Here is a 15,220-nt window from a genome sequence, read left to right on the forward strand (position 1 = left end):
AGTTTCTCTAGCCTATCTACCACATAAACTGAAGTCCCTCATTAATCCCCGTTTGCCATTCTACATGGAGACCTAAAGTGTATTAGATAAATATAAATCTGACAACAAAATTAAGTTATCAAATCAGGTATTTATTAATAGGAAACACTGAACAATATACAATAAACCCCTCGTGGTCTGTACATATTTAACCCCCTTCTCTAGCCCCATTCCCCCAATAACAAGCTGTATTGGTCGGTCTTTTTTTCGTAGCATACTTGCATAAACTTCAGAATAACACAAACCACAGAATACCCAATTCAATGCCTCCCCCCCCGGTCGGGATTAGAAGACAGACAGTAAGATTTCCCTGTGTTGGAGGCGGAGGGGATCCGAACTCTTTCCCTGGCTTCTCAGTTTTGCTGGTCAGCACACCCTAGTGTCCGGACACCGTATCGCCTTCTTAAACAACAACAAAAAAAAAACGGGAATCTGTGCAGAGAAGGAAGTTCACACGCGATAGGAGATCGGTGGAGGAGGAAGAAGTTAAGGGACATTCCCCTGGGGGGAGTTGGTTTAGTGAGCGATCGGCTCTGACCCAGCTGCTAACATTGGGCCATTGTTAGGAAGGGGAGAGAGAGAGTTTGTGCGAGGGCGGGGGGTGGGGGTGGGTGGGGGGGGGAATGGGGGGAGTGTAGTCAGGAGAAAGTGTCAGGGTGATCCGGCGGCGATGTAATGCCGGAGAGCTATGCCTTATAGGAATGTTCTTATTGCAGCAAAGCAACATGGCGTCTCAGCCCCCAAGAAGTTTGGACTTTGCAGCCCAGTCTCTCTGTGCCTCCTTTCGCTTGTCTTCGGCCTGGAAGCAGCGGCAGGGCAGCCTGATTGCTTCCCCTGTCCCCCGAACTGTCGCTGCCCGCGGTGGGATTTCTCCTGCACAGTTAACTGCTCCAAAGCTGGACTTCAGCAGGCACCGGGAGTGATGGACCTGCCTCCCAACACCACTGTACTGTAAGTCGTTGCGGATTATTATCAGATGATGTGTACTTTTGCAAGGATTGCGTCTCTCCTGTAATGTGAAGTTTTTCTCTCTCAAAAGTATACTTCATTCCTACAACTTCTAAAAGTACATGGCATTGTAGTTCAAATTTGACATAACATGAAGTGCAATATCGTTCAATTTCTTTCATTACAGTACGTTACACTACATTACACTCCGAGGCGTCCCACTACAATTACAATTACAGGTTATATTTACAATGTATATTCGGTGTCAAACATGCAGCCGGAGGGATTTTACACGGCTTGCAGCCCCCTCTGTGTACTATTGCAGGATTTAAAATTACATTGGAATTCTTTCGTTAAACTCACTCTTCTAAGGATGCACCTATTGAAATGTAACCCCCGACACTGTCAAAGGTGGCTTTCTCCTGAATCTCAAGGCAGAACATTTTAATACATTTCCTGAAAACAAAAGTGGATAAATCAAACTCTAAGACTTTTGTTTGTACAAAACTCCCGCCATCAGTTCCAAACGCGCACAGAAATGTAAAAGTTGCTAATAGCTATCAGTTCAGGGGTCACAGAACCTAACAAGAGTGTGGTTCAACTCTGCAGTGATTAAAGAATGTGCAAAATGTGACTCTCCGGCCTTGGCAAAGCTGTGCATTTGGTATTTTTGCAGTTGTTAACAGAGCATCCAAAACTCCAGCAATTGTTTTCGGGGAGAGCGGGCTAGGAGAAACTTCAGGAAAGCATTTAATTCCAAAAAGGATTTTTTTTCTCTCTCTCTAAAAGTAAGCTGTGGGGGTTGGGGGAACTTTCATCCAGACACAACCAATTTGGGAAAATAAGTGTCATATTCCGCTTTCCTGTATTGGAGCTGGAATGTCTAAACGTAATGTGGAAGGAACTCGAAATGTCATAAACAGATTTAAATGTTTTACAGAAAACCTCCGTCCAAATCCAGATGCCAACTCTCGGTTGCCTTTGATCCGAACTCTGTGGCTTTCCTGAAGCGCAGCTTGTTGGATGTATCAGCCAATCGGGGTTTTTTTTTGTGTGTTAATTATTACCTAGAACTATGGCTGCTGATTGGGATATATTTGCATAACATTTCAATGATTAGGTAAAGCTGGACAGTTTTGAGGTCTACTTAATTTCACTACTTTCTGTCCTGAATAATTGGAGCTCAAACAAATCTGCATTATTAAAGGCAAAATCTCTAGGGGATTGGTTTTAGCCAGGTGGAATGGTGTTATTTAGCAAATTAAAAATAATGTCATACAAGCCTTCGGATTTCAGTGGACTGCTAGCTAGGTGAAGTTCTGGAATGTGTCCTCCCAGTAACTTGGATTGCGGCTGGGGAAAAGTGGAACATTAGGAAGAAGTATTGGTTACACGTCTGACACTGACAATGATTGGGAGGGGAACAATTTAAGGTGATGAATTAAGTGATGTATTGCCTGGCATTGAAGTGGTTTGGCTCAGGAATGACTTTGGCTTATTTTCCTGTTTTTAAATACATTAAATAAGGCTGAGTGGCAACAGTGGCAGAAATATGTTTAGATTTTTTTCTTTTATTGAAAATTGCGAAGGATTAATCCTATCCTACATCGTACATTTCCTCCAATTTTTAATGGAAATACTCATTGTGAAAAATATACAAACATTACTTTGAAGATTTTAGATAGATCAACTGAATTTGCGAAGATCACTGAAATTTCAGGTAATATTACAGCCTGTTTCATCTACATGTTAATGCTTGTACTCCTTCTCGGCCCCAGTTTCCTACATTCCACTATTGGTAGCCTTGCCTTCAGCTGCCAAGAAGCTAAGCTCAGGAATTCCTTCCGTAAACCCTTCTGTCTCTCCACCCCGTTTCTCCTTTAAGTCCTTAAAACCTACCTCTTTGACTGAGCTATTGGTCGCCTGTTCTAATGCCTCCTTATGTGACCCAGTGTCAACTTCTGATTGATTATGTTCCTGTGAAGCATCTTAGCATGTTTTACTACACTTAAAAGCACAACATAAATACAAGTTGTTGTGTTGCTACCATCCTGTAGAGACCACCATAGATTTAGATAAAATGCCCACCATCACAATCTTTCTGATGTTTGAAACAGTTGTTGGACCACATGAAAGACGAGAGGTGTGGAACTATGATGGAAGTCCTCTCACCAGCACTGGTCTATGACAGGAACAGTGAGCAATGTAGGAGATAAATCACCAATAGTTACGAATCTGTGAAATGACCTAGCCACTGTGCAATATAAGTATAATATTTTGCAAACATGTTGAATAAAGAAAGAGTTAAAAAGATATCGATCAACTCGTGGAGGTGGGGAGGATGGGGGAAGGATAATAGTATACAGGTGCATTAACAGAGTTTTCAATTACTTTGCTCCTGGACACAATTGTGACAATACATACAGATCCCAAAGCAACAAGGGACCCTTATATACAGCTGAAGTTCACCCTCTACACAATCTAAATATAAATTGCTCTGGTTCTTTTTGTCAACAAGTTATTTAATCGCAGCAATGTGGTGCATGTTAATTTTGAACAATGGAGCAAGATGCTGTCAGGGCAGCAACATCATAATAGATGTTTGAGGAGGGAGGTGCAAAATTATGATAAACTAAAATCTTAATGAGAACACCTTTTTAATACAATGTAGAGATTACCATGACATGTAGATCCTGTGCCTTGGAGCAACCCATGGAAGGGTGCCGAGTTCACACTGCTGACTCCTCAATGCTGAGGCTAGATTAAGTGAATGTCTGCATATATGTGCAAGTAGTCACAGATAGCTAGTCAGTGACATTCAACAACACAAATCACTTATTCATCAAATAAACAGAAAACCTCATAGGTTTTGATGTGTTATGACAATGGAGCTCACGAGACATTACATATCTTGTGAACCTGAAGAGATAGAATGCCCTCTTATGTTCATTGCTGATGTGTTTTGTAATGGCCATTGCTATATAAGTATAATATTTACATAGAGAATAACAGATGGAAAGAATGTTACAGTAGATTCTCAGCAATCTTCTGCATTATTTGGTTATTAGCAAGCTTTGTTTTTCACGCTAGCCATTTGCAATCATCAGAAAATGAACATGCAATGGAAAATAGCTAGTTGGTTCATCAAGTTAATTCCTTCCATAGGCCATATGTAATCTATACTATCATGTCTCTAAACCACCCATTTTTTTAGTCTTCTGAAGTAATATTCAGCGTAATACTCCATGATCTCAGATGTGAAACAAACATTGAACTCAGAAGAGAGCCCCAATGCAATACTGGTTACCGCTCCCTACTTCACAAAAAGCTCATTTTTATCCTATTTACATGCATTTCTAGTTTCCATTACCTACCCAGTTTAATCCATCCAATTTTCTTGATCTTTTTTGAAAATCTCACTTGTGGAACTTTACCAAAAGCCTAATGAAAGCAGATTATGTCATTATTCTACTGGATGCTCTACTACTAATTGAAAGAAGTCCAGTAGTTTAATGAGTTATGATCCAATCCTTCAAAATTGTTCAATGCCTTATTACAGATCAGGAAAATTACAATGCTCAAAGGAGCTGCTGAACTCAAAAGATGTTCCAAAAGATGGATAAATAAAATGTATTAATTGGTTTAGTACTTTTCTTCAAACTCTTAGAGGGATACATGTGTTCTTCGAAGTGAGGGACACCAGAAACATTGTCCACCAGGTTGGGAGGGATTAGGTACAAAGTTTTCCCTCTTCTGACACCTGGCCATTGACCTTCTGGAACTGTAATGTGGCATTTTTTTTATTCGTTCCTGGGATGTGAGAATGGCTGGCAAGGCAGGCATTTTTTTTCAATCGCTAATTGCTCTTGAGAAGGTGGTGATGAGCCGTCTTCTTGAACCGCTGCAGTCCATGTTGTATAGATACACCCACTGTACTGCTACGGAGGGAATTCCAGGTTTTTGACTCAGCAACAGTGAAGGCATGTTGATATAGTTCTAAGTCAGGATGATGTGTGACTTGGAAAGGAACTTGCAGTGGTGGTGTTCCATAGCATCTATTGCCATAGTTCTTCTAGGTTGTAGAGATTGCAGGTTTGGAAGGTGCTGTTGAAGGAACCTTGGTGAGTTGCTGCAGAGAATCTTGTTGATGGTACGTACTGCAGCCACTGTGCATCGGTGGTGGAGGAAGTGAATGTCTGTGTGATGGATGGAGTGCCAGTTGAGCGGGCTGCTTTGTCCTCAATGCTGTCGAGCTTCTTGAGTGTTGTTGGAGCTGCACTCATTCAGGCAAGTGAAGAATATTCCATCATACTCCTGATTTTGCTTTGTATATGATGGGCAAGCTCTGGGGAGTCAGGAGTCAGAGCCTTCAGCAGAGCAGGAGAGAAATATTAATTTTGTCACTAACAGCATTTCCCCCTCCCTACCCAGTTTTAATTTCCTTTGCCTGTCCACATTATTACACCAGCATCAAAAGGTAAGAAAGTTGCCCATGTACAAACAGCATGTTGATAAATTGAACAGTTTATATTTCCATTGATACACTGGAAAAAAGTCACTAAACATTGATACATCTTTGGAGTGATTATACGTTTAAAATATGTCTTTATTATTTAAAGTAACAATTTGAAACATTAAAAAATCTTTAAAAAATATGGCAGAATTAACATTCCCGTATTTGAAAGAATTCCAATAATTGGACTGCAATGTGACTGATTGGGAATACACATTTGAGAAGTGAGATTGGATTACAGAGATTACATTATCAATAATTACCAATAGAAGTCTATTACCACTAAATTAAAGGACAGTCATTTGTCATTTGAATCCAATTGAGTGCAAGCAAAGCTGTTAATTAATCACGTTAATCTTGTAACAATAGGAATCTTCATCTCGCTGGTCTTCAGAAACATGCTAATCAGAAATGAGAGCCCCAGTGTTTTGAAGGCAAGTCAAGTTCAATATTGGCAAACCAATGGAGATAACATTTCTCCTGTGGTCCATAGATACTGTGTAGGGTAGGGTGGACTGTACAGCCATGGTTAGTAGATTTGCTTTTACTTGTGTTCTTGTCAATGGGATTGGATAATTCAGCCATAGTGAGTTCCATGATTGCTATTTACGAAAGAATTTGCATTTATCTAGCATCTTTCCCAAAATACTTTGCAGCCAATCAAATACCTTTTTGAAATGGAGTCACTGTTATAACTGAAGAAACATGGCAGTCAACTTGGGCAGCAAGCTCCCACAACCAACAATATGATAATAACCAGATAATCTATTTTAGTGATGTTGGTTGAGTGATAAATATTCGCCAGGACAGTGGAGAGAAATCCCCTCCTTATCATTAAGATGGTATCTTAGGATCTTTTGCATCCACCTGAGAGGGCGGACAGGGCCTCATTTTATTTAAGGACAGCACCTATGGTGGAGTGTTAACCTAGAACTAGTACTAAGCCCCGGAAATTGGATTTGAACCGACATCTTTTTAAGTCAGAGGCTAGAGTGCTACCTCCAAGCCATGGTTAAGCCTGGCATTGATCCACTCTCATTAACTACTAAGATGATACACAGTTAATGAGCAGTGGGGTTACTCATCCAATTTTCCTCTGTTTGTTGCGTAAGCCAAGTATACAATCAGAGATATGTGTGTGCACCTGCTGTACTGAAGAAGCTGGACATAAGGTAACATAACCACAATATTCTGAAGAATAGGTCATTGCAACAAGTATAAAAATAAATCTGCAATTTCCCAGAGTAACCCTCACCTTGTAGTCAAGGGGAGACCACAGAGTGAATCATTAAAATTGGAATAAAGGCTGTCCAAGGAGGGATGTCCATGAATTTTATGAAGGGTTTGGCACTGATATTCTACGTGGACATTGTCAATTAACACAGAATTTTGAGATATTGTTACATCAGTTCATGTGTTCTTAGCACAATGGCAGTACTGATGGTGTTGTTGCAGTCATACCCTTGTGGAGGACTAAGAGTCTCACCATCTTCTGGATGGATGGACTTTGGAATGGAAAAGGATATTTTCACCAAACTGCTCAACAGGAACTGAATGTTTAGGATAAAGGAACTGATAGCAGCTTAAGCACGTCCACAAAGGAGCAAACTGACTGCCACTGAATCGTGACGTTCCAACTGGGATCACATACTTCATTTTATATTTCATTAAATAATTAACCCACAATCCACCTTACTGTTTACATTTCAGAATGAGGTGAACCTGCCATAAAGATTGGCAGTATTTTATACTTTATTTCAATGATTCGTTCTTCAGCTAATCACGGTTTGACTACCACCCCCACCCCACCCCACCCTCAACTCCTTCTGCCTAGCAGATGTGTGCACATATCTGTGAGTGTTAACTGGTGAATTGCTGCCTGACATTTTATTTTTTACCCTAAAAATAATTTTTGTTTCCTGAATGAAAGGCTCACATTTTTACAATCTCAGGATGTCCTAAAGCATCTAACCGCCAAATAAATACGTTTTGAATTGTAGACACAATTGTCCTTTTGGAATTTCGGCAGCCAATTTACGCACAGCAAGCTCCTACAAACACCAGTGTGATAACAACCACATAACTTATTTTAGCAGTGTTTATTGAGGGATACAGTTCGCTCAGGGCATCAGGGGAACTCCCCTGCTCTTCTTTGAAATAATACCATAGAATCTTTTATCCATTTGCAAGGGCAGAAGGGGCCTCGATTTAACATCTCAGCTGAAAGGAGTATTGCAGGCTACATACACACAGGCCTTTCAGTGCTACTTGCATCTTACTGTGCATAGAATCCCAAGCACAGGGATCAGTGACATTTTAGATCCATCAAAACAAGGCTCTGCTTCTGATGTTGGGCTAACAAAGTGACTTTAGTTATGTAAATGCTGGGAGCTTGTTATGTGCAAGGGCAATATTTCAGCAATTCAGATTTCGTTTTCTGAGGAGCATTTGTTACAGTTGGGAACTCCCCAATTCAGGTCTTTTCTCTGCCCCCAGCTGTTTTCAGCTGCCTATGTCCTAAGCTCTGGAACTCCCTCCCCAAACCTCTCCATCTCTCCTTCCTCCTTTAGGATGCTGCTGAGGACCTTCCTCTTTGGCCAACTTTTTTTGGTCACTTGCCCTGATGTTTTGTTCTTCGGTTGGGTGTCAGTATTTTTCTAATTACTTCCTGCAAAGTGCCTACGTTAAAGGCGCTGTAATAATGGAGTCTTTTGTGTTAAACTTGGATTCCAGGCTGTGGTAAGAGAAGAGAAATGCTTTTCGCAAATACTTAAGAATGTGAGATAGAATATAATGGGAAACATTTGGAGCACTCAAAATCCCGACGAATATGAAGAGGAAATAGCAAGTACACGAACGCCAAAAACTGAGGCTGAGCAGACTAAAATGAAGCGAGGATTATACAGGGTCTGATCTCGGAACATGATGTAATGTCTACAGACTGGATAATGAATGTACCTTATGGCATAACTCAAACGCTCAAAAGCAGAAAAGAGAAAGATACAGTTTAACTCGTGCGTGGGATTGTCTGCCTGGTTTCAACTGGCTTGTTCACCAGGAAGACAGCATTTCATTCCCAGACGAGTGGCCATGTTTCCACTTCCTTACCCACTGACTCACTGGAGATGGGATCCGCAATTCAGGAAAAATCGTGTTCAGTGATGGGACACATTGTTCAACATACTTGACCCCAGCACCCAGCAGACATCCTTCATGTTGTGACTCCTCTCCAAAATGGATGAGTACAGAAGTGGCAACTCACTCACATCCCTGTGCTGAGAAAATGTAGCAGCACAAGCTTAACTAATAGACAGGAGTCCGTTTTTAAAAAAAAGTTTATTTTTACAGGATGGCATGGCCACTGATGGAGCAATTAAATTCAGGGATGCTCAAGAGGCCAGAATGAAATGAGCACAAATGTTTCAGAGGGCTGTGGGGCTGGATTGCCATAAAAAACATCTGGTTTACTCATGTCCTTTGGGGAAGAAAATCTGCCATCCTTACTTGGTCTGGATTACATGTGGCTCCAGAGCAATGTGGTTGACCCTGAACTGCCCTCTGAAATGGCCCTAGCATAGCCACTCAGTTGGACCAAACCATCATGTTTGCAGCAGTTCAAGTGGGCATCTCACTCACTGCCATCTTCTCAGGGGCCATAAATGCCAGCCTTGACAGCAACGACTGCATCCCAAGAATGATTAAAATAAAAGCTTATTGAATGTTCTGACTTTGTAAATGGTTTTACATTTTCCTATAAATTCAATCTTCATTGTCCATTAGCTACAGTCACAGTGGCCTTAGCTGTCGCTAATCAGTAAGCTCTGTTTACAAAGACTCATTCAATGTGAACCTGAATTAGTCACTGACCCAAATCAAGGTCCACTTGATAAACGATGTCAGTGCAGACTGGGCATAAAAAGAAAAATGAAGATTAATTCAGTGATTTGTTGAGCTGTACAGGATGAGATACAGTACCACGTGTTAATTATGGGACTGCAGCACATTGCAAACGTGGCTATGGAAATCAATTGCATACTGTGAAGGGAGCATGTCAGGCTACATACATGGTACCGTGGTCACAGCTACACTGTGAAAAGGTTATTTCATTTTCATGTGTACTCCAGTAGTGCACACGGTGAAAGAGATTTGAACTGTAATCCCCTACCAAAAAGAAAAAAAAAGCCTTGCATTTCTATAGCAACTTTCCTCAGCATTTCCCAAAGAGCTTTACAACTAATTAAGCACTTTTTAAAATGTGCTCACTGTTGTAATGGAAGATAGTCAAATTGCACATGGCAAAGCCCCACAAACAGCACCAAGGTAATTGGCCAGATCATTTGTTTTAGTGGTATTAGTTGAGGGATGAATATTGGCCAGGGCACTATAGAGACAATAGACTTGCTTTCTTCAAAGTAGTGTTGGAGGGGTGTTTGGGGCTTTGATTTAATGTCTCTTCCAAAGGCTGCACCTTCAGGAGTCCTTCATTAGCTGCATAGCGCTGTGGGAAGGCCCGAGATCTTGAAAAGTGCTAGATAAATCAAACATCTTCTTTAAAAAAAAAATTCTTTCAAAATATTCAACCATAAAGACCTTCACAACCAAGCTTACTCATGCCCTCACCCAAAGGCGTAGCCTCCTTCACTCTTCTTCATCTAACCTTATCAACATATTCTTTGATTCCTTTCTCCCTCATGTGTTTAACTAGCTTCTCCTTAAATTATTCGCCGTAATTAACCCTTGTCATAGTGTACTGAGTTCCATATTCTCACCACTCTTTGGGTAAAGTGGTTTTTCCTGAATTCCATATTGGATTTATTGGTGATTTATGATCTCCAGTTCTGGCCTCCCACAAAAGTGGAAGCATTTTCCTTATATCCAACTTATCAACATCTTTTCTAATAGCACAGACTATTGGACCAAATGGTCTGTTTCTGTGCTATATAATCCATTTAATAATCTTATAGTCTTCCATTGTGTCACCCTTCAGCCTTCTCTTTTCGAGGGAAGAGAGCTCCTGGCTGTTCTGTCTTTCCTAATAGGCATAGCATATCAATTTTGGTACCGTCCCAGTTCATATTTTTTGCAATGTCATCAGTGTCTCTATATCCTTCTGATATAGCGACCATAACTATGCAATAGGGGGCCAGTTAACTCAGATGTCTAGCATGTGGTTCAGACTAACACTAACAGTGCAGGTTCAATTCCTGTTCTGGCTGAGGTAGACTTAGGACCAACCTCCTTGCCCTGCCCCTGAGAGTGGAAGGCAACAGCAAACCACCACTGATTAAAACAATGAAGAAAACAGCTCAGGATGAAGTATCAGACAATGAGTCAAGGACTTTCCTCTGGGTAAAGAACAAATGACATGACGGTAATATTGTTGGCAGCATTGATACAAAATTAAGTCTGCAAGTATTTCTTGAGCAAGTGATACACCCAAGTGTTAACTAAGATCATAGGTTTAGACTGGGAATTGTATGCAATGTACATTGACATATAGCCTTGCTCTGATAGCTGTGGTCTCTTCTTGGGTGATGGTATCTGTGGCCTGTTTGCCTGCCCACCAGCTTCAGCTTGGTCCAGTTGGGTATACTCTTTTCTCAGTCAGAAGGTTGTGGGTTCAAGACCCAATCTTGGGACTAAGTCAAACCTTTCAATTCAGCAGCTCTGTTGTCAAGGCTGCTGCCTTTTTGATGTGATGCTGAATGGAAGGCCAATCTGTCTGCCCTGGTGGACGTTAAATGGTGCCACCATTCAAAGAAGATCGTGGAGCCCTTATAGTACCTTGGCCAACATTCTTCCCTCAACCAACTGCATTAGAAGCTGATCAGTTGTTTCATTGGCTGCCCACAAACTGTCTACTGCAAGCTTCTGGGTTCACGTCTCACTTCAGGGCTGGAATGCAAAAATCAAAGCTGACACTAGTGGAATAAAAACAGAAAATGCTGAAAAAACTCAACCTTTCCTTCTGCCTATCAGGGGTCACATGATTGTTCTTGGATGCTCCAACCCATGAGGCTTAAACATGGGTAATCCAAGGGGGTGGAGCTTCTTGTTGAAGACCTGGTTCAAGCATGTAGCATCTGAAAAGCTGTCTGTAATAAAGCTGTCAGTTTCTAGTTGAAACCTGTCCAGTACGTCCAGTCATTACAAAAAGTGAAACCCACGGTGGTTGACAGGGCCCTCAACCGAATCCGCCCATCTCCCACGCATCTGCCCTCACACTTTCCTCTCCCTCCCAGAACCATGATAGGGTCCCCCTTGTCCTCACTTATCACCCCACCAGCCTCCACATTCAAAGGATCATCCTCCGCTATTTCCACCAACTCCAGCATGATGCTACCACCAAACACATCTTCCCTTCACCCCCCCCGGCGGCAATCCACAGGGATCGTTCCCACCGGAAAACCTTGGTCCACTCCTCCATCACTCCCTATACCTCAACCTCCTCCCACGGCACCTTCCCATGCAAGCACAGAAGGTGCAACAACTGCCCCTTTACTTCCCCCCTTCTCATCGTCCAAGGGCCCAAACACTCCTTTCAAGTGAAGCAGCATTTCACTTGCACTTCCCTCAATTTAGTCTACTGCATTCACTGCTCCCAATGCGGTCTCCGCTAAATTGGAGAGACCAAACGCAGACTGGGTGACCGCTTTGCAGAACACCTTCAGTCTGTCCTCAAGCATGACCCAGATCACCCTGTCGCTTGCCTTTTCAACACTCCACCCTGCTCTCATGCCCACATGTCCATCCTTGGCCTGCTGCGTTGTTCCAGTGAAACAACGCAAACTGGAGGAACAGCACCTCATGTTCCGACTAGGCACTTTAGTCTTCTGGACTTAATATTGAGTTCAACAACTTTAGATCATGAACTCTCTCTTCCATCCCCTTTCTGATCCCCCTTTTTCCAATAATTTATAATTTTATATATATATATATATATTTTTCCCACCTATTTCCATTATTTTTAAATGTATATCCATCCATTGTTTTATCTCTACCTTTTTTATCTCTATCTATTTTGATCCATTCCCCCCACCCCACCCCCAATAGGGCTATCTGTACCTTGCTCGTCCTGCTGTCTACCATTAATGTCATCATTAGCACATTCCTCTGCTAATATCACCACCGTCAACACCCCTTTGTCCTTTTGTCTATGACATCTTTGGCAATCTCTTCTTTGCCTCCACCTTTCACTGGCCCTCTACCCAGCTCTACCTGTCCCACCCCCCCTTAAACCATCTTATATTCCAACTCATTTCTATATTTCTTAATTCTGATGAAGAGTCATTTGGACTCAAAACGTTTACTGTGTTCCTCTCCGCAGATGCTGTCAGACCTGCTGAGTTTTTCCAGGTATTTTTGTTTTTGTTTCAGCTTTGTAGCATCCGCAGTATTTTGCTTTTAACAAAAAGTAATTAAGTTGACTCTGAAGCACTATAGAATGTTCTGAGAACATGCTAAGGTGCCACACAAATGTGAGTTCCTTCTTTCTTTCTCACCTGTTTGCTTAACAAAATTAGCCAGAGATTTGCTGCAGTTACAGCTGTATCAATATGGGGTTGTAGGTCAGGTGCTCAGTCAGTATGTGTAAAACAGTCCCAACTAAGTATATTTCCAATATTACAAAAAAGGATAAACAGGCACTGGAGAAAATACAAGAAGATTCCCACGTGTGAACCCAGAACTGAGAGGTTAGAATATCAGGAAAAATTGAACAGACTTTCTTCTAGAAAAGAGAAGGCTGAGAGGTGACTGAATATAAGTCTCTAAAATGGGGAAAGCGTTTGATAGGGTGGACGTAACAAAAATGTTTCTACTTGTGAGGGCAGTCCAAAACTTGGGGCCATAAATATAAGATAGTTATTCAAAAATCCAGTAGGAAATTCATGAGATGCTTATTTACCCAGAGAATGGTGAGAATGTGGAACTTGCTACCACAGGGAATAGTTGAGGCAAATAGTACAAGTATATATATATATATATAGGACAGGATTTTCCCATCGGCGAGCGGGCCGGGCAGGTGGAACTCCCGATGTCATCCCACCCCATTTAAATTTTCAGGTAGGCAGGAGCGCAGCAAAATCAGCTGTGTGCCCGCTGACCTGTCAGTGGCCAATTGAGGCCATTGACAGAGTCGTTGAACTAATTAATGGACCTGCCCATCCAACCTTAAGGTTGGCGGACAGGCCAGGAGCTCTGGCGGGAATTGGAAAAAGCATGAAACCTCATCCATGGGCGGGATGAGGTTTCATGTAGGTTTTAAAAAAAATTATGGACATGTCCCAACTCATGTGACAATGTCACATGAGGGGACATGTCAGGGAATTTTTTTTCTTCTATTTTTAATATTTTTGACAGTAGAGGTGATCTCCCCGAGGCAGCACTTAGCCTCAGGGAGATGAGTGTGCTTTTTTGTGCGCATGCAGGAAAGAGCGCACTCTCAGATTTAGGGATTCCCCCCACCCCTGCCCACACAGGGAGCGCATAGCTCTTCTGTGCGGACGTCATGCTGGGTGGGCCTTAATTGGCCCGCCCACGTAAAATGGCGCCGCGCCTGTGCGAGCCCACACTTCAACTTCGCCCCCGACAGGGGGAAAATCCTGCCCATAGGTTCATGTGGAGCATAAACACTAGCATGGACCAAGTACCCTGTTACTGTGCTGTAACTACCCTTTTTTTCTTTCATGGGATGTGGTCATCGCTGGGAAGGCCAGCACTTGTTGCCCAAACCTAATTGCCCTTGAACTGAGTTGCTTGCTGGACTATTGCAGGGGTAGTTAAGAGTCAACCATATTGGTGTGGGTCTGGGGTCGCACTTAGGCCTGACAAGGTAAGGATGGTAGATCTCCTTCCTTCAGGGACATTAGTGAACCAAATAGGTTTTTACGGCAATTATTTCATAGTTGCTATCACTGAGATTTTTTTTTTTCCAAGTTGTAGATTTATTAATTGCATCCAAAGTCCACCCACTACTATGTTGGGATTGGAACTTGTACCAGCAGAGCAGTAGCCTGGGTTCCTGAATTATTCATCCAGTGATATTACCACTATGCCACCACCAATGCCCCTTCCATGATGTAATAACACAAAACAAGGCTCTAAGATTCGGTCATGTACTGTTGGGTGAATTTGATTCTGATGCTTCATGAAGGGTTTGGGCTCCATATCTGGGCACAACAATTCCATTTCTAGTTGGATCGTGCGATATTGTTTAACTGACATGGTTTCGGATCACTTGAGTGACTACTGCTTTGTTTAAAAGCCTGAAGCTTCCCACACAAGTGCCAACAGCAAGTTACAGGCAAGGTTTTGAGTTCATCCAAACTGGGAAATTGAAGCCGCATTTGGATTTGCCCTAAATTTAAGGGCTGGCTGCTGAAATTGTCATCCTTCTGTTGTGGATAGCACTGTTGTGGAAAGACTAAGTTCGTCCTGAGAGATTATAGGATGAAGGAAGTACATTGCCATGTGCTATTTGTTGAAACTGACAATTAATCATTTTTATTCGTCAAATTTTGCTAAGGAGTGAGTTGGGGTGAGTCACACTAAACAACTTACACTTGTAAAGCACCTCTAATAGAATTGAACATCTCAAGGCGCTTCACAGGAGCATTATCAGAGCCACATTTTCTTTGCTTCATCATTGGTTGCCATGCTCAGTTGCCGAGGCCCTAGGCTCTGGAATTCCTTCGCTAAACCTCTCTGCCTCCGTGCTTC

General features: G+C 42.1%; 1 protein-coding gene across 1 annotated transcript in view; it reads left to right on the plus strand.

Annotated features, from left to right (window-relative positions):
• Window positions 1–672: 672 nt before the first annotated feature.
• Window positions 673–15,220, plus strand: part of pkd1a (polycystic kidney disease 1a) — a 179,628-nt gene continuing 165,080 nt past the window's right edge. The window contains exon 1 of the mRNA XM_041205943.1: window positions 673–990. Coding sequence (XP_041061877.1) covers window positions 728–990 — 263 coding nt within the window. The 5' untranslated portion in view covers window positions 673–727. The remainder of the gene's footprint in view (window positions 991–15,220) is intronic.

Source organism: Carcharodon carcharias, chromosome 15 (assembly GCF_017639515.1).
Source record: "Carcharodon carcharias isolate sCarCar2 chromosome 15, sCarCar2.pri, whole genome shotgun sequence".
Classification (NCBI taxonomy): Eukaryota; Metazoa; Chordata; class Chondrichthyes; order Lamniformes; family Lamnidae; genus Carcharodon; species Carcharodon carcharias.